The sequence below is a fragment of the Hyla sarda genome, chromosome 1 (assembly GCF_029499605.1).
Source record: "Hyla sarda isolate aHylSar1 chromosome 1, aHylSar1.hap1, whole genome shotgun sequence".
NCBI classification, from domain to species: Eukaryota; Metazoa; Chordata; class Amphibia; order Anura; family Hylidae; genus Hyla; species Hyla sarda.
The window spans coordinates 180,969,244-180,989,296 of NC_079189.1; the positions used below are offsets into that span (position 1 = coordinate 180,969,244).

The window sequence follows — 20,053 nt, forward strand, 5'->3', positions numbered from 1 at the left end:
CCTTGGTGTGAGGCTGCATGTGCCTCTCTCTACAGCAGTGGTTCTTAACCTGTGTTCGATTGAACCCCAGGGGTTCGGTGAGTCAGTCCCTGTAACGACTGGGGCAATTCCCCCATCACTATTAACTCCCTGTGGCCCCGCGTTAAATTTAAAAACGCAGGGCTGCCGGGACATAGCGCACGCCGGGACGTCACTGACGTCCCGTGCGTGTGCCCATGGAAACGAAGGCGCCGAGAACCGGAGGATAGAGAAGGAGGAAGACACGCGCTGGCCAGCTTGGTAAGTGACCAGCGGCACGTCATCTTCGGTGCTCCGACCACCGGTCCCGAGACCTACTGCTATAGCCGGAGTGGTGGTCGGAGCACTGAAGTGGACAGTATATAGGCATACAGCCTCCAACCATACACTGTATATGGCTGGAGGCTGTATGTCTGTGGGGGAACACTGCCTACATCAGTGGTCTTCAACCTGTGGACCTCCAGATGTTGCAAAACTACAACTCCGGGCATGCTGGGAGTTGTAGTTTTGCAACATCTGGAGGTCCGCAGGTTAAAGACCACTGGCCTACATAATGTGGGGGGGGGGAACACTGCCTGCCTAATGTGGGGGGGGGGGGAACACTGCCTGCCTAATGTGGGGGGGGGGGAACACTGCCTGCCTAATGTGGGGGGGGGGGGAACACTGCCTGCCTAATGTGGGGGGGGGGGGGAACACTGCCTGCCTAATGTGGGGGGGGGGGAACACTGCCTGCCTAATGTGGGGGGGGGAACACTGCCTGCCTAATGTGGGGGGGGACACTGCCTGCCTAATGTGGGGGGGGGGACTGCCTGCCTAATGTGTGGGAGGGAACACTGCCTGCCTAATGTGTGGGAGGGAACACTGCCTGCCTAATGTGGGGGGGAACACTGCCTGCCTAATGTGGGGGGGAACACTGCCTGCCTAATGTGGGGGGGTGGAACACTGCCTGCCTAATGTGGGGGGGGTGGAACACTGCCTGCCTAATGTGGGGGGGGGGGAACACTGCCTGCCTAATGTGGGGGGGGGGGAACACTGCCTGCCTAATGTGGGGGGGGGGAACACTGTCTGCCTAATGTGGGGGGGGGAACACTGTCTGCCTAATGTGGGGGGGGGGGGGAAACACTGCCTGCCTAATGTGGGGGGGGGGGGGAAACACTGCCTGCCTAATGTGGGGGGGGGGGAAACACTGCCTGCCTAATGTGGGGGGGGGGGGGGGAAACACTGCCTGCCTAATGTGGGGGGGAAACACTGCCTGCCTAATGTGGGGTGGGGGGTAAACACTGCCTGCCTAATGTGGGGGGGGGTAAACACTGCCTGCCTAATGTGGGGGGGGGGGGGGACACTGCCTGCCTAATGTGGGGGGGGGGTGACACTGTCTGCCTAATGTGGGGGGGGGGGGGGGGGGGGGACACTGTCTGCCTAATGTGGGAGGGGGGAACACTTAATGGTTCTTAATGGTTTTGTTCATTTTGTGCACCTATGTATAAATATATACTTAAATATACACCTCCTATGTTTTGAATTTGAAAAAAATCATATTTTATTTTCCCAATTAAGAAGGGTTCGGTGAATGCGCATATGAAACTGGTGGGGTACCTCCAACAAGGTTAAGAACCACTGCTCTACAGGTACCACGAAACGTGATGGGGAGGCAAAGGGTTAATATTTTAATCATCAGTATCCCAGTCCATTTTCTTAGTACGTAGTGCAGACGCCTGTTATCCAGACTCTCGACTGAGAGCAAGTTATATTGATCAGTGGACTGTGACCTGTGGTTTTAACCATTTGTGGAACCAGTTTAATGCATATCAATAAATGTGATGTTTTACAATATGTGTTAGTAAAGGTGCATACACACCACGATTTCTTAGGCTAAGTTTCCACTTTTTTTTTTCTTTTCTGGCAGTTTTTGAGTATCTGCCACTGCAGTTTTTGAGCCAAAGTCAGAAGTGGATCCATAAGAGAGAAGTATAAGTCCTTCCTTTATATGTCCTATTCCTTTTGAATACACTTCTGGCTTTGGCTCAAAAACTGCAGTGGCAGATATCCAAAAACTTCCAGAAAAAAAAACAAGTGGAAACTTAGCCTAACGGTTGCTGGATCGGGCGGGAAAATGTCAAGACCAACCGCTGCCGTATCCACGCCGGACCCGCTCCGCATCTCATTCATTTTAAAGAGATTGCCAGAGTCAGATAGTGACTCCGGTGGGCTCATTTTTGCACCGCATCAGTTTTATTGCTGGACTTAAAGGGGTATTCCAGGAAAAAACTTTTTTTATTTATCAACTGGCTCCAGAAAGTTAAACAGATTTGTAAATTACTTCTATTAAAAAAATCTTAATCCTTTCAGTACTTATGAGCTTCTGAAGTTAAGGTTGTTCTTTTCTATCTAAATCCTCTCTGATGACACCTGTCTCGGGAAACGCCCAGTTTAGAAGCAAATCCCCATAGCAAACCTCTTCGAAACTGGGCGTTTCCCGAGACAGGTGTCATCAGAGAGGATTTAGACAGAAAAGAACAACCTTAACTTCAGAAGCTCATAAGTACTGAAAGGATTAAGATTTTTTAATAGAAGTAATTTACAAATCTGTTTAACTTTCTGGAGCCAGTTGATATATATCAAAAAGTTTTTTTCCTGGAATACCCCTTTAAAACGGTGGCATACCATGGTTTTCAGTCTGGCAACAAAACCGGATACGGTACTAAAATGAGCCCACCGGAGTCACTATCTGACTGCGGCAGCTTCACTAATTCGAGCAGTAATGGAGCAGCTCGGCTCCATCTCTTTAACACTTGGCTAAGAAATAAAAAGGAGATTTTATATGTTTGGCAACCATAAAAACAAAAATGGTAGCAATAAAGGCTGCAGATTACTCTCACACTGCCCCATATATGGAAACATTTAAGTGTTATAAGGGTTAGAAAAGGACAGTTTTAAGCGTACCAATTTTTACACAAAACATAGTAATTTTTTTAAAGTAGTAAAATAAAATAAAACCTGTATAAATTGGGTATCATTGAATAAATAAAGATTAAGTGCACGGTGTTGAAACAAAAGCCCCAAAAAGTAGCAAAATTTAATATATATTTTTTTTTTTTTAGCAATTTTGCCCCACAAATAATTACATTTTAGTTTCACCATATTTTGTGGTAAAAAATGAGTGATGTCTTTACAAATACAATTGGTGGCGCAATGTAGGTGGAAAATTGAAAGCATTTTGGCTATTAAAAGGCAAAGAGGAAAAAACTAAATTCCAAAAAGAAAAATCCCTGTTTCCTTAGCTTTCCATCCCAAAAACCATGTAGTTATAAACTGTGAATATGCTCTTAAAAAATGTGATAACTCGTGTTTCTTATATATTTTTTTTTTTTTTATACATATAGATGACTATGGCAGAGATGGAGATGGATACACCAAGGAATGAACTGAAGGAAGATGAAAGCACGGAGACCAGGAAGGATCGTGAGAAAAAGAAACGTTACAGGGTGAAACAGCTGCTGGCCGACATTGCCAAACTGGTAGACTTTTGGTTTGGTGATGTCAACCTTCACAAAGATCGTTTTTTGAGGGAGCAAATTGAAAAATCCAGAGATGGCTGTAAGTTCTGACATGGTACCACAGATCAGTTTTTCATAAATAAATAACTATATATATATATATATATATATATGTGTGTGTATATATTAGTCATGGCCATAAATGTTGGTACCCCTGAAAATCTTCTCACAAAAAAGAATTGCAGTAACACATGTTTTGCTATTCACGTGTTTATTCCCTTTGTTTGTATTGATACTAAACCAAAAAAGGGAGGAAAAGTCACCAAACTCCAAAAATGGGCTTGACAAAATTATTGGCACCAATAACTTTAATATTTGGTTGCACACCCTTTGGAAAAAATAACTGAAATCAGTCGCTTCCTATAACTATCAATAAGCTTCTTTCACCTCTCAGCCGGAATGTTGGACCACTCTTCCTTTGCAAACTGCTCCAGGTCTCTCTCTTATTGGAAGGGTGCCTTTTCCCAACAGCAATTTTAAGATCTCTCCACAGGTGTTCAATGGGATTTAGATCTGGACTCATTGCTGGCCACTTCAGAACTCTCCAGTGCTTTGTTGCCATCCATTTCTGGGTGCTTTCTGATGTATGTTTGGGGTCATTGTCCTGCTGGAAGACCCAAGATCTCAGACGCAAACCCAGCTTTCTGACACTGGACTGTACAGTGGGACCTAAAATCCATTAGTAATCCTCAGATTTCATGATGCCTTGCACACATTCAAGGCACCCAGTGCCAGAGGCAGCAAAACAACCCCAAAACATCATTGAACCTCCACCATATTTCACTGTAGGTACTGTGTTCTTTTCTTTGTAGGCCTCATTCCGTTTTCGGTAAACAGTAGAATGATGTGCTTTACCAAAAAGCTCTATCTTGGTCTCATCTGTCCACAAGACGTTTTCCTAGAAGGATTTTGGCTTACTCAAGTTCATTTTGGCAAAATGTAGACTTGCTTTTTTATTTCTGTGTCAGCAGTGGGGTCCTCCTGGGTCTCCTTTCATTTAAATGTCGACGGATAGTTTGCGCTGACACTGATGCTCCCCGAGCCGTCAGGACAGCTTGAATATCTTTGGAACTTGTTTGGGGCTGCTTATCCCCCATTCACACTATCCTGCGTTGACACCTTTCATCAATTTTTCTCTTCCATCCACGCCCAGGGAGATTAGCTACAGTGCCATGGGTTGCAAACTTCTTGATAATGTTGCACAATATGCACAAAGGCAAATCTAGATCTCTGGAGATGAACTTGTAACCTTGAGATTGTTGATATTTTTCCACAATTTTGGTTCTCAAGTCCTCAGACAGTTCTCTTCTCCTCCTCTTTCTGTTGTCCATGCTTAGTGTGGAAGGAAATTGAGGAAACAAAAAAGAGAGGGCAGCGCCTCGTGTGATACCGTACAAACAGGAAAACCCAGGTGGATCCCCCAGCAGGGTGTGCTCTCACCTGGTGACCCTCTTGGGGTTAAGCGTGTCTCCCCGTTTTGGGGGTATTGGGTGGAACCCGTGCTGCAGCCGAAGGTGCCTAGACCGGTATCCTGGGCAGGAACCCGTAAAGTACTTGAATGAGGAGGAAAAAGGAGGCCCTTATGTCCAGCGCTGCTCGGTCCAGAGATGGTTCAGGCAAGATGTAGGTTTAAAAGGTTTATTTATATATCAAATAAATAAAACTATTATTTAAAAGTGCATGCAGGCAATGCACTTTTAATTGCCTGCATGCACTTTTAAATAATAGTTTTATTTATTTGATATATAAATAAACCTTTTAAACCTACATCTTGCCTGAACCATCTCTGGACCGAGCAGCGCTGGACATAAGGGCCTCCTTTTTCCTCCTCATTCAAATGCTTAGTGTGGCACACACAGTGCAAAGACTAAGTGAACTTCTCTCCTTTTTATCTGCTTACAGGTGTGATTTTTATATTACCCACACCTGTTACTTGCCCCAGGTGAGTTTAAAGGAGCATCACATGCTTGAAACAATCTTATTTTTCCACAATTTTGAAAGGGTGACAATAATTTTGTCCAGCCCATTTTTGGAGTTTGGTGTGACATTATGTCCAATTTGCTTTTTTTCCTCCCTTTTTTGGTTTAGTTCCAATACACACAAAGGGAGCAAACGTGTGTATAGCAAAACATGTGTTACTGCAATCCTTTTCTGTGAGAAATACCTAATTTTCTAGAAAAATGTCAGGGGTGCCAACATTTACAGCCATGACTATATATATATATATATATATATATATATATATATATATATATATATATATATGCAGTATCTTGTAATACCTAACAGCATTTTGTAGAGACAAGCTTTCGGGATTCCTCCCTTTATCAAGTCCAAAGCAAATCTAAGCTCATAAGCAGAAGACACAGGTTACATCAACATTTTATGATTTGCATCACTGGACTAATACGGCTACTCAAATTTACTATATATATATATATATAATATATATATATATTATAGATATCATTTTTTTTTTTTTTTTTATATTAAATATTGGTTACATGTTTCTCTGGAGCTATTGTATCATCCTGCAATGTAGAATTCTAGAGCTATTTTCTGAACTGACAAGACAGGTAGAGTTGCAGCTGCAGAGCTGGGGACCACTGCTACAGTATCACAGTCCTATGAGCAACATCCTGCACGTATACACCTCTAGTAACCACAGATGTACTGTGCAGCATTCCTGCTTACTAAATACTTCTCATATTTTCGGTTAAATTGAATGGCACTAAATTCTATATCTTAAGTAATAGCTCAGCAGTATAGTGAACTTTATTCCTTCCAGAATGAGGTACTCTAGTCTCATGGTAGTTCTGTTGTGTCCTTTAGTTTATTGCCCCTCATCTTATACCCATCTCATTCCTTCTGACCTATTGAAACACTCGCTGAATACTAACAGGAAATTTCTTTGTAATCCCAAATAACTAACTTGATGGGAAATCGGCATATGGAATACAGATGGACTTGGGGTCTCTTATTTGGTATCACAGTAGGGGAGAATGGTTTCATGCTGGCTTTGTGTCACTTTTGTTTTAGGACAATGAGTGTGTTGAGCTGATTCATGAGCGTGCCCTTGACAAATGTAAGTCACCAGGGTCAGTGTGTATGGGGGACCATAGTGTTCCTTACCTGGTGTGTAGTCCTTATTGTGGTATTCACTGAGAATATATCATTGGGCCTTATTGATTTTGTTGCTGATGGTTGTATAAGAACAGCAGTTGAGGGCTAAACCATTATGCAAGGTTATAAACCTATTGGAAGATTAAGGTTCATTTTCATGACTAGAAATCTGAAATAACAAGAAAATGATATTCCAAAAATAAAGGGAGACTCCTAGAAACATCCCATCAAATGGCCATCAAGGAATTTCCAATAGTTAAAAATAGAAATTTATAGAGATCTGTGGGCATTTTTTCTGAATGCTAGTTGCATCTCCAAAGAGTAAAGGCTCATTTACACTATTCATTTTCTAAGCAGAATTCCATTCCAAAAAATCTTGTGAAGCAGCCTTCCATTGTTTTCCCCGTTAACATTACAGAATTTCTGAGGCAGAGGTTCCGTTGTGGACCTTCCTGATCCCAGACTCCCCTGAAAGAATGAACATGTTTAATCTTTATACGAAATCTGCTCAGAGATGCATTGCCTTTGTGAAGATGGCACATTACTGACAGTCCTAGCACCATCTTATTATGTCAGTGCTTGATGCCCACGGAATGTCCACCTGGAATATTTCTGGGCAAGGTTTATATAGTGTGAATGGACAAGTGCAGGGCCTTATGAATTCTTTCCTCGTAGTCCTGGGAATTTCAGACCCCTGCTAGACATGATACAATGCATACATAGTGTTCATTTGAATGACAAACATTTAAAAAAAATGTGGCCTCACTTGACCTGCCCGCTTAGTATATAATTGTATTCCTCATGAAATAACAATTTTGGAACATATCTTTTTATAGATCTGTACGATTCCTCTGTATCTTCTGTTATTCATACTAGAAATTCATGACTAAATAGCCATCTGGATGTTACTAATTTGAGGGCGTGTCCCTACACTATTACATATTACTTACCCATATTACATTGCAACCTTAAAGGGGTTCTCCGGTGCTTAGACATCTAATCCCCTATCCAAAGGATAGGGGATAAGATGCCTGATCTCAGGAGTCCCGCTGCTGAGGACCCCCATGATCTTGCACCCAGCACCCAGTTTGTAATCAGTCCCCGGACCGTGTTCGCTCCAGGTCTGATTACCGGCGACCACAGGGCCGACCGTGTGTGACGTCACGCCTCCACCCCTGTGCGAAGTCACGCTCCGCCCCTCAATGCAAGCCTACGGGAGGGGGCGTGATAGCTGTCACTCCCCCTCCCATAGACTTTCATTGAGGGGTGGAGCGTGAGGTCACATGGGGGCAGAGGCGTGACGCCACACGCCGCTGGTCCCGTGATCGACAGTAATCAGACCCGGAGCGAACACGGTCCGGGGACTGATTACAAACGGGGTGCCGTGTGCACGATCCCGGGGGTCCCCAGCGGCGGGACTCCCACGATCAAGCATCTTATCCCCTATCCTTTGGATAGGGGATAAGATGTCTAAGCACCGGAGAACCCCTTTAAAACCATACAAGACATATAAAAAGAGAAAGAAAGGAAAGAGAAAAAATCCAGACCCACCTCCATACACCCATTATCGCCGTGTTTGCTTAGGGCACTGACCAAGTGTTTCATTGTTATAATATAAAGCAAGCGAGACAAGGGGCAACTGCCTTCTGCCATTACTAATATGGAAGGCCCCAGATAGGATCCTGTTGGCTCTTACCCTAGTTATAGGGGTTAATATAATACCATCATTTTTGTCAATAAAGGAAGAGCCAGCCCTGATTTGTGCTGATGATAATTTCCTCCAGATTTTATGACACTATTTAGTCAAAGCAACCAGTGCCAGAAAGTTTAGGAACTAGACCCCTACTGGTAACACCCAGTTGGCTATTTAGTCATACATTTCTACCAAGAATAACAGAGGAGCAGCACAACACAGAGCTATAAGAAATGTCATCTTAGAATTGTTATTTTCACCATCAGTTAAGAAATAGACATACTATCTGAATGTGTGAGTATAGGAACATAAACTAGCTAACACCGATCATTCTTTGGATGAAGTACGTAATATAAAGGATACTAAAAATATGTTATTTTCTAGATATCGACATATCGCTCTTGGCTTCTTTTAATAAAATGAAAAAATTGACTACAGACCCCAAGCTTATTGCCAGGGCCTTAAAGAATTCTTCTGTAGTAGAGGTTAGTATTTGTTTATCACCAGGACTTTCTTACACCTTAATGGGGTACTCCGGTGAAAAACTTTTTTTTTTTTTTTTTTTTTTTTTTTTTTTTTAAATCAACTGGTGCCAGAAATTTAAACAGATTTGTAAATTACTTCTATTAAATAATCTTAATCCTTCCTGTACTTATTAGCTGCTGAATACTACAGCGGAAATTATTTTCTTTTTGAAACACAGTGCTGTCTGCTGACATCACGAGCACAGTGCTCTCTGCTGACATCTCTGTCCATTTTAGGAACTGTCCAGAACAGCATATGGTTGCTATGGGGATTTCCTTTTAAACTCTGGACAGTTCCTAAAATGGACAGAGATGTCAGCAGACAGCTCTGTGTTTCAAACGGAAAAGAATTTCCACTGTAGTATTCAGCAGCTAATAAATACAGGAAGGATTAAGATTTTTTTAATAGAAGTAATTTACAAATCTGTTTAACTTTCTGGCACCAGTTTTTCACCAGAGTACCCCTTTAACCCCTTTAACTTCTGTTGAGAATATTCTCATATTTATTCTATTCTATTCCAAGATAAATTTGGACAGTACAAAAATCCGAAGGCGGCTTCCACTTGGTGAGAAACCACAAGATGTTGATGCACGTACTGTATATGCGGTAAGTGAGTGGAGACAATCTGTATACAGCGCTACTGTACTGAATATGTTGGACCTATGAAGGCAACAGAGTAATAGTGTAAGACTGACAGACGGTATAGACCATAGACCCGTATGACCCGGAATAGCTGCAAATTGCAAGTGTGAATTCACTTGCGATTTGCGGCGATCGCCGACATGTGGGGGTCTGATGACCCCCCCCCTGGGCATTTGCGCGGGGTGCCTGCTGATATCAGCAGTCACCCCCGCCCGGCGCGCTACAGGGACCGAAATTCCCACGGGCGTACAGGTACGCCCTTGGTCCTTAAGTACCAGGTGTACCTGTAAAGGTGTACCTGTACGCCCTTGGTCCTTAAGGGGTTAAACATATGTTTAAACCTTTAACAACTCAAAAAAAATATTTTGTCTTCCTGCCAAAAATGGAGGTGGTCCAGTTCCTGGCATTTTAGCCCCTAAATCCTATGGTCAATAGTGACAGTGGCATCTAAGGTGTTTAACAGAGGTTGGGGACATTTATAATGTGTATAGGCTCTGTTTTTTGTTCATTTTCCTTTTGTTTTTGTGTTCTCAGGAGTTGCTTCCCAAAAATGTCACACACGGTTGGATAGAACGGGTGTTTGGTAAATGTGGCACAGTGGTCTATATAAGCATCCCTCGGTATAAATCCACAGGAGACACCAAAGGTTTTGCATTTATTGAGTTTGAGACACAAGAGCAAGCTGCCAAAGCAATTGAGGTGATCTTTTATTTTGTGTGGGTCTATCTTTATGGTTTAACTACTTTAGTAGTTGTATATTTTAATGACAGTGACCATATACACACACAGATGTACATTACCTGATCACATAAACATGAAGCAGCAATATGTGGCAAAACTAGACACAGATGTCTATAAGGCTTCCACCACTGGATAGCTGTTAGGACATGAAAACTTGTGTCAAGGAGGTGGGGTCGAGCTGCTCAAGTGCCACAACCTGACAGATCTCTCTGCCCTTACCTTCCATCCCATCCTTAAAGGAGTACCAATTAAGATTTTTTTTTATAGAAGTAATTTACAAATTTGTTTAACTTTTTGGCACCAGTTAATAAAAAATAAAAAAATAAAATTTCCACCGGAGTACCCCTTTAAATGACCTACAGGTGCTGGCTTCCCCTTTCAATTCCTCTTTCTAATCCTACATATTGCCCATTTAGTAAGCTTTCAGCTGTGATTAATCTGTGTGATCTTGATTTTTTTTTCTCCCCATCCATATTATTTAGCTCTTAAACAACCCCCCTGAGGAAGCACCAAGGAAGGCAGGCATTTTTCCTAAAACTGTGAAAAACAAACCTCTTCCAGAGCTAAACGTACAAGAGACGCAAGATATAGGTATGATGTGTAGTAAAATCGCTTGAATCGCACTGTTGTACACATCCACATCTATTATTTTATTCAGTATGTCAGTAAGCATAAAAAAGGGTTTACTAATTGTTAAAGGGAATTTGTCAGTAAATGTTATAGTTTTTTTAGAGATTAAATAATTTTTTCACGTTTTTAAATATTTTTGGAAATAATAAAAAAAAAAAAAAGGTTTTATCACAAAATAGGAAAAATGTAATAACTTGTCATATCTCCCATTGTTGACCAGCAGAGGGAGCTAACATGAGGAATCTGGTGAAAGCAAGCAACTTGTCTGACTGCTGCAAATTTGGCCTTGCCCATCTACCTTCCTCTTCTGTCTGTGTGCAAAAGGAGAGGGGGTTTTATAGTTATTATTATTATTATTTATTTTAATTTTTTTTCCAATTCCACTGTCACCATTTTGTTGGTGTCTGAAGAGTAATAAAGAACATAATATTGATAGGTCACTGCTCCTCAGGGACTTCAAGAAAATGGTGCTGGCTTCCCCTTTCAATTCACCTAATCTGTGCTTTGCACATGTGCAGTAAGCAGCCCATGCTTTTCTATGAGACACTCTCAGTCTTGACTTTCTTATGCCCTGTGCCTGCCATAAAGCATCTGTGTAGGTGTTGTGAAGTGACACACCACACAGAGGCTACAGTAATGGCAGCCTCCAGTACACACTTTATTAATAAAGAACATTAAAACTATATTGTCCTGAAACGAAATGCATACATGAGATGCTTTATCTTGATAGAACAATTTTATTTATTAAAAAACATAAAAGGTGTTATCCAGGCTTTTATACATCCACCAATTAACTGCTTGAAGGGACTGTGGCTCTCAGTTGAGCCAACACCGCCTCTTAAGTGTTTATATGTGTCCGTCCGTGCATTGCTGCATTGTAAGTAGGATTGGTGCAAGGTAATGCAGCGTTCTCCCATTCAAATAACTGGGTCAGCACTGCAGTACCGTGCACCGCTGCTACCAATAGGACAGTGATGTAAGACCAAGCACATGTAAAGATTAAAGAGCCTGTGATGCTCTCCCTTCAAACAGCTAATCACTGGGGGTGCCTGGAGTCACTCTTAATATTGACAGCCTGGGAATAGGCCATTCATTTTAAAAGCCTTATACTTTATTAATGCAGGGATGAACAAGATCATCAATTCACAGAAAACACTAAAATTAAACTTTTATTAATTCATGCACTAAAAACCTAAGCAAAGCCAACCGACACAAAATCTCAAAAAATAAAAAATCGTACCACACACCTAGATGCGCACTAAGGCTGGGTGGTACCAAATATATTTCATACCACCCAGCCCTAGTGTGCATCAGACTGGGTGTGTGGTACGATTTTTTTTTTCTATGGTTGTTGTTATATCTTCTGTGAGATTTTAAGTCGCTTGGCTTTGCTTCGGTTTTTAGTGTATGAATCAATAAAAGTTAAATTTTAGTGTTTTCTGTGAATTGTTTTTTTCTGGCAACACTAGAGGTGTATACGATATTTGCAGTGTTAATAAGTAAAATCATAAATAAGGCTGCTTGGTCCCTTTTTTAAATGGGTTATTCAGCGCTTGACAATTTATCCCCAATCCACAGGATAGGGGATAAGTGTCTGACCGCAGGGCTTCTGACTGCTTGGACCCCCCACAGATCCCTGTGCACAGATCGAGGTTAACATACCCTCACCATGCATTGTCTATGAGATCGCTGAGTGCAGCACGCTGGGTAACCCCTTTAAAAGGGACAAAGCAGCCTAGTTTAAAATCTTGTTCATCCCTGCATTATAATGTTTAAAGGGATTATCTCAATGCTGGGATCACTCACTTAACTCCTAGGCATGACAATAAATGACTAGTTATATCTACCTTTGTGGAAAAATATTTAGTGTATTGATCTGCTCAGCTCCTCCTTCTCTATAACATGATGCCGATAGTTTAGATAGTTTAGCATTTTCGTGATGACAGATTCCCTTTAACCCCTTAAGGACCACGGACGTATGAGTTCGTCCCTGCGCCCTGGGTCTTAAGGACCAGGGACATACTCATACGTCCGTGGGTATTCCGGCCCCTGCCGCGCGCCGGGCGGGGACCGGACAAGGGTGACTGCTGATATCTATCAGCAGGCACCCCGCGCAAATGCCCAGGGGGGGTCATTAGACCCCCCCCCCCCCCCCATGTCGGCGATCGCCGCAAATCGCAAGTGAATTCACACTTGCGATTTGCGGCTATTCTGGGTCTATAGTGACCCGGAAAATAAAGGGGATCGCGGATGTCCTAGACATCTGTAACCCTCCAGATGTTGCAAAACCACAACTCCCAGCATGCCCAGAGAGCTGTTTAGGCATGCTGGGAGTTGCAGTTTTGCAACAGCTGGAGGTCTACAGTTTGAGACCACTGCACAATGATCTCTATAATGTGCACCTCCAGATCTTGCAAAACTACAACTGATAGCATGCCCACACAACAGTTTGCTGTCTGGGCATGCTGGGAGTTGTAGTTTTGCAACATCTGGAGGTCCACAGTTTGGAGACCTCTGTGCAGTGGTCTCTAAACTATAGCTCTCCAGATGTTGCAAAACTGCAACTCTCAGCATGCCTAAACAGCTGTCTCTGCATGCTGGGAGTTGTAGTTTTGCAACAGCTGGAGGCACACTGGTTGGAAAATACTGAGTTAGGTAACAGAACCTAACTGAAGGTTTTCCAACCAGTGTGCCTCCAGCTGTTGCAAAAGTACAACTCCCAGCATGCACGGTCTGTCAGTACATGCTGGGAGTTGTAGTTTTGAAACAGCTGGAGGTTTTCCCCCCCATGTGAACGTACAGGGTACATTCACACTGGCGGGTTTACAGTAAGTTTACTACTTCAAGTATGAGCAGCGCAAACTCCTAGCGGTAAATTTACTGTAAACCTCTGCCAGTGTGAACGTACCCTAAAAACACTACACTACACTAACACATAATAAAGGGTAAAACACTACATATACACCCCCTTTACACTGCCCCCCCCCCCCAAAACAGAGCCTCCCGCTGTTGGAAAACAACAACTCACAGCATTTCCGGACAGCCACTGACTGTCCAGGCATGCTGGGAGTTTAGCAACAGCTGGAGGCACCCTGTTTGGGAATCACTGGCGTAGAATACCCCTATGTCCACCCCTATGCAATCCCTAATTTAGTCCTCAAATGCGCATGGCGCTCTCTCACTTCAGAGCCCTGTCGTATTTCAAGGAAACAGTTTAGTGCCACATATGGGGTATCTCCGTACTCGGGAAAAATTGCATTACTAATTTTGTGGGCTTTTTTTCCTTTTACCCCTTATGAAAAAGAAAAGTTGGGGTTTACACCAGCCTGTTAGTGTAAAAAAATTAAATTTTTACACTAACATGCTGGTATTGTACTTTACTTTTTATTTTCACGAGAGGTAAAAGGAAAAAAAGACCCCCAAAATTTGTAACGCAATTTCTCCTGAGTACGGAAATACCCCATATGTGGGCGTAAAATGTTCTGCGGGCGCACAACAAGGCTCAGGAGGGAGAGTGCACTATGTACATTTGAGGCCTAAATTGGTGATTTGCACAGGGGTGGCTGATTTTATAGCGGTTCTGACATAAACCCAAAAAAATAGATACCCACATGTGACCCCATTTTGGAAACTACACCCCTCACGGAATGTAACAAGGGGTATAGTGCAGCTTAACACCCCACAGGTGTTTGACAAATTTTCATTCAAGTTGGATGGGAAAATGAAAAAAAGTTTTTTTTCACTAAATGCTAATGCTGGTGTCACCCTAAATTTTTCATTTTCACAAGGGAAAATAGGAAAAAAGCCCCCCAAAATTTGTAACCCCATTTCTTCTGAGTAAGAACATACCCCATTTGTGGATGTAAAGTGCTCTATGGGTGCACTACAATGCTCAGAAGAGAAGGAGCGCCATTGGGATTTTGAAGAGAAAATTTGTCCGGAATTGAAGGACACTTGTGTTTACAAAATCCCCATGGTACCAGAACAATGGACCCCCCCCCCCCCCTACATGTGACCCCATTTTGGAAACTACACCACTCATGTAATGTAATAAGGGGTACAGTGAGCATTTACGCCCCACAGGTGTCTGACAGATTTTTGGAACAGTGATCCGTGAAAATGGAAAATTTAATTTTCCATTTGCACAGCCCACTGTTCCAAAGATCTGTCAAACTCCAGTGGGGTGTAAATGCTCACTGCACCACTTATTAAATTCTGTGAGGGGTGTAGTTTCCAAAATAGGGTCACATGTGGGGGGGTCCACTGTTCTGGCACCACGGGGGGCTTTGTAAATGCACATGGCCCCTGACTACCATTCCAAACGAATTCTCTTTCCAAAAGCTCAATGGTGCTCCTCCTCTTCTGAGCATTGTAGTTCGCCCGTAGTGCACTTCAGGTCAACTTATGGGGTACCTCCATACTCAGAAGAGATGGGGTTACAAATTTGGGGGGGTATTTTCTGCTATTAACCCTTGCAAAAATGGGAAATTTGGGGGGAAACACACATTTTAGTGAAAAAATATATATTTTTTTTTACATATGCAAAAGTCGTGAAACACCTGTGGGGTATTAAGGCTCACTTTATTCCTTTTTACGTTCCCCAAGGGGTCTAGTTTCCAAAATGGTATGACATGTGTTTTTTTTTTTCCTGTTCTGGCACCATAGGGGCTTCCTAAATGCGACATGCCCCCAAAAACCATTTCTGAAAAACGTACTCTCCAAAATCCCCTTGTCGCTCCTTCGCTTCTGAGCCCTCTCCTGCGCCCGCCGAACATTTTACATAGACATATGAGGTACGTCCTTACTCGAGAGAAATTGGGCTACAAATATAAGTATACATTTTCTCCTTTTACCCCTTATAAAAATTCAAAAATTGGGTTTACAAGAACATGCGAGTGTAAAAAAATTAAGATTGTGAATTTTCTCCTTCACTTTGCTGCTATTCCTGTGAAACACCTAAAGGGTTAAAACACCTACTAAATGTCATTTTGAATACTTTGGGGGGTGCAGTTTTTATAATGGGGTCATTTATGGGGTATTTCTAATATGAAGGCCCTTCAAATCCACTTCAAACCTGAACTGGTCCCTGAAAAATAGTGAGTTTGAAAATTTTGTGGAAAATTGCTGCTGAACTTTGAAGCCCTCTGGTGTCTTCCAAAAGTAAAAACACGTCAATTTTATGATTCAAACATAAAGTAGACATATTGGAAATGTGAATTAAAAAAATTATTTTGAATATCCATTTTCCTTACAAGCAGAGAGCTTCAAAGTTCGAAAAATGCTAAATTTTCAAATTTTTCATCAAATTTGGGGATTTTTCACCAAGAAAGGATGCAAGATACCACAAAAATTTACCACTATGTTAAAGTAGAATATGTCATGAAAAAAACAATCTCGGAATCAGAATGATAACTAAAAGCATTCCAGAGTTATTAATGTTTAAAGTGACAGTGGTCAGATGTGCAAAAAACGCTCTGGTCCTAATGTGTAAAATGGCCTGGTCCTTAAAGGGTTAAAGACTTATTCCTATTTCAAACATTCATGGCATATGGAAGCGTAGACCCAGTGGAAAGGAGTTTGTTTTGTTCATGTTGGAGAGGTAGATGGGTATTTTTTTAACTTGTCCTATCTTATAAAACTGTGTTCACATTTATTCTTTATGTCAGATTTAACTCCAAGAGTAGAGATACATAGAGGGAGATTTATCAAAACCTGTGCAGAGGAAAAGTTGCCCATAACAACCAATCAGCTCGCTTCTTTCATTTTTAACAAGGCCTCTGCAAAATGAAAGAAGTGATCTGATTGGTTGCCGTGGGCAACTGGGCAACTTTCACTCTCACAGGTTTTGATAAATCTCCCCCATAACCCTCTGTTCTTACTGTTAAAAGAACAAAAGCCTGTTGATCCCATTAGAATTCAATGGGGTAGTTTGGGAGCTGTAAGGATCTGCCTAAGGGATCAAACACAGCATCTTAGAAGCCTTGGTGCAGATGTAGAGCCTAATATTCTATGTTTTCTATTCTATGTTTATTAGAGGAAAAGAAAAAGAAGAAGAAGAAAAGGTCGAAGAGCAAAAAGGAGAGTGATGAAACAGCAGAGGATGAAAGTAATGAACAGAGTGTTATGGAATTATCTGCAAAAGAAACAACAAAGTCTAAAAGGCACCGCAGTGTATCTGAGAGCTCGGTGACTGATACATCAGAATCTACCAAACAGGCCTCTAAGAAGGAAACACGGAAACGGGACAGAGCAGAGAGCTCCGACCAGTCAGAGGAAGGTAGACCTTCCAAGAGAAAACACAGCAGTTCAGAGGAGCAGGACTCTTCCAAGTACCGAAAACTGCAAGATAATGATGATGTACAGTCAAAACCAAAAGGGGCATCTGCAGAACTGCGGGAATATAGAGGTGATATTTTTATTCTGTGCTTTTATTAATGCCTTTAATGTTATGCTTTTATTCTGTGCTTTTATTAATATTTGGCATTCATTTCTCTAAAGCTGGCCATTACAACTCATGAATACTGTCGATATACAAAGGAGTCTGCAATCATAAGACTATGTCCATGGGGCATGTTAGCTGGCCATACACATTAGATTACAATAGAACAGCAACTGTTTCCAGGGCTCATTCCGGGCAGAATCCAGCAGAAAAATTCTGCTCAGAAATGATTTATCTTTATTATTTATTCTGCTCAGAAATGATCATTGTTTTCAATGGGATTCTACTGCAAGGAGCACACAGAAGAATTTTAGCAGCAGATGTGGAAATTTTAGATTCTGTCTCTGCTGAAAGAATCAACATATTTATTATTTTAGCAAAATGAGTTTGGAAATGTATTGCAGTCTTTGGAGACTGCGCATTTCCAAGCGGTCTTAGTGACAGCTTGTTTTGCTGGCGCCTGCTGCCCGTGGAATGTCCGCCCGGAATTTTTCTGTGTGGATATTCCCCCCATGTGAAAGGGCCCATAAGGGGGGATTTCTGTATGTCACACAGACAAAAGATCGGGTGTAGTGCCAGAAAGTGTATTTAACCTCTAACAATCTTTTGTTATAGCTGTAAAAAGGGAAAGAAAACAATTTAATTTCCAATTCTATATATTTCACTGTTTTCCAGAGATTTCGACTGAAGAGGAAAAGGACAGGGGTGACAAGAAAGAATCATTAAGCAAAGTTAAGAGAAAGCGAAAGAAGAAGCATAGGGAGCGACATAGAGTTGGAGAAGAGGTCATCCCTTTAAGAGTAATATCCAAGTATGAATTTTTTTTTTTTTATAAATATATTGTGATGTACAGATAAAATGATAAGGGACTGGCAATCAGCCCATGTAACTTCGTTCTGGAGACCTCAGGAGACATGTAGTCTGGACCCATGAGATTACTGATGACATTTACATTGCAGTAGGATATGCATGACTTTATGTATATCACACAGCAGACTGTGTATCATATCATTTAAGTGGAATCCAGTGCCTTGAAACTATCACATTAAAATATACAGATATTTATTTTATTACATACATCTTGTGTGATTGTCAGAGGGATTGTCCCATAATTACATGCTACCTTTCTTAGAATCTGAAAAATCTCACAATTTCATTTGGAATACTTTCATTATTTACATCTGTGTAATTTAGTTGACTCTCACCATCAGCAGTCGGGATTCAAATTAACAGTGGTCCCAGGCCATTTAACATGCTGCATGCTGTGCTCAATAGGAAGAGCCCTCCTGCTGTCCTTTCAGCTGTCCTGTTGCGGCGGTCTCGAACACTCACTGAACTAGCCGGGGTGACTTTTCTCCTGTTTTAGACCCCACAATCAACTTTGATTGCGGCGTCTAAAGGGTTAATACCAGACATCATCCCGATCGGCAATGTCTGTCTGGAATTAGCCCCAGGTCCTGGTTGCTGATAGCAAGCGGGACCCACCAGGTAAGGAGCACGCTCATCTCCTAAATATACGTCCATTGTCCTTAAAGGGGTACTCCGGCGCTAAGACATCTTATCCCCTATCCAAAGGATAGGGGATAAGATGCCTGATCGCGGGGGTCCCGCCGCTGGGGACCCCCGTGATCTTCCACGCCGCATCCCGTTAGAATCAGTCCCCTGAGCGTGTTCGCTCCGGATCTGATTACTGGCGATCACGGGGATGGAGAATAGTGCCGTCACGGCTGGCCCCCGTGGGACGTCACGCTCCGCCCCCTCAATACAAGCCTATGGGAGGGGACGTCGGCCCCCGTGTGACGTCATTATGCTCCGTCCTCGTGGTCGAGATTGACTCAGCCTGAGGACCTCCAGCGGTTCCGGAAGCCGCTAAAGGTGGGGGCTGCATGGTAGATCCCGGGGGTACCCAGCAGCGGGACCCCGGCGATCTGGCATCTTCCTTTGTATAGGGGAAAAGATGTCTTGGCTCAGGAGGAACCTTTTAAGGGGTTGAGATTATTACCCCATCTGTTTGCTGGCTACAGTTAGCTTTGCTTTGTGACAAAAGAACTCTCTTCCACTGATACATTGTTGCATTAACTGCAGTAGCTCAGAAGAACACTCCAGTGAGTAGATTCTTAGAGCCACTGGTTGGGAAACACTGCTATACAGGGATAGAAAGGTCTTCAGGTTTCATCTTATAACCAACAGAGAATAAAATCGATACAAGTATATGCTCTAAGGTGTAGATTTACAACGGATTTGACTTCCCTGTTGAAGGTAATTGGGAAAATCCACAACAAATCTAAAGAAAATCCACACGTGAACATAACATAGCAGTGTAGAAATACACCCAAAAGGTCTAGCTAATGGTGAATAAGAACATATATAAATATATAAAATGTACTGTGGTCTTGTAGAATCTTTAAAAAAAACACATTACCTTTTAATAAGTATAACAATTATGGAATGCAAGGATATCAGAACACACCTATGTAAAACAAGGCATTTACAGAACAGTTATTGCAGTGGGGTTTATGTCCCTTTTCTGTGTGTACCCAATATTTACAGTATATGCTCATTTGCAGCATTTATCCACACAACAGGGAAATAAATCTTTGTTTTGGGATATGTGCACAGGGGATTTCAGACTGACTAGACACATCTATAAAGAGAGCAGTGTAAAGCAGCAATGAGCATCTTTAA

At 42.2% G+C, this 20,053-nt stretch overlaps 2 protein-coding genes across 5 annotated transcripts in view; one reads left to right on the forward strand and one right to left on the reverse strand.

Moving 5' to 3' along the window:
• The window catches only part of ZGRF1 (zinc finger GRF-type containing 1), a 171,535-nt gene that overhangs the window by 102,507 nt on the left and 48,975 nt on the right, over positions 1-20,053 (reverse strand). The window lies entirely within an intron of this gene.
• The window catches only part of LARP7 (La ribonucleoprotein 7, transcriptional regulator), a 43,212-nt gene that overhangs the window by 685 nt on the left and 22,474 nt on the right, over positions 1-20,053 (forward strand). For all 4 annotated transcript variants that reach the window (XM_056564986.1, XM_056564992.1, XM_056564999.1 and 1 more), the window contains exons 2-8: positions 3,402-3,615; positions 8,776-8,876; positions 9,439-9,522; positions 10,093-10,257; positions 10,782-10,890; positions 16,964-17,335; positions 18,044-18,179. In XM_056564986.1, coding sequence (XP_056420961.1) covers positions 3,402-3,615; positions 8,776-8,876; positions 9,439-9,522; positions 10,093-10,257; positions 10,782-10,890; positions 16,964-17,335; positions 18,044-18,179 — 1,181 coding nt within the window. The remainder of the gene's footprint in view (positions 1-3,401; positions 3,616-8,775; positions 8,877-9,438; positions 9,523-10,092; positions 10,258-10,781; positions 10,891-16,963; positions 17,336-18,043; positions 18,180-20,053) is intronic.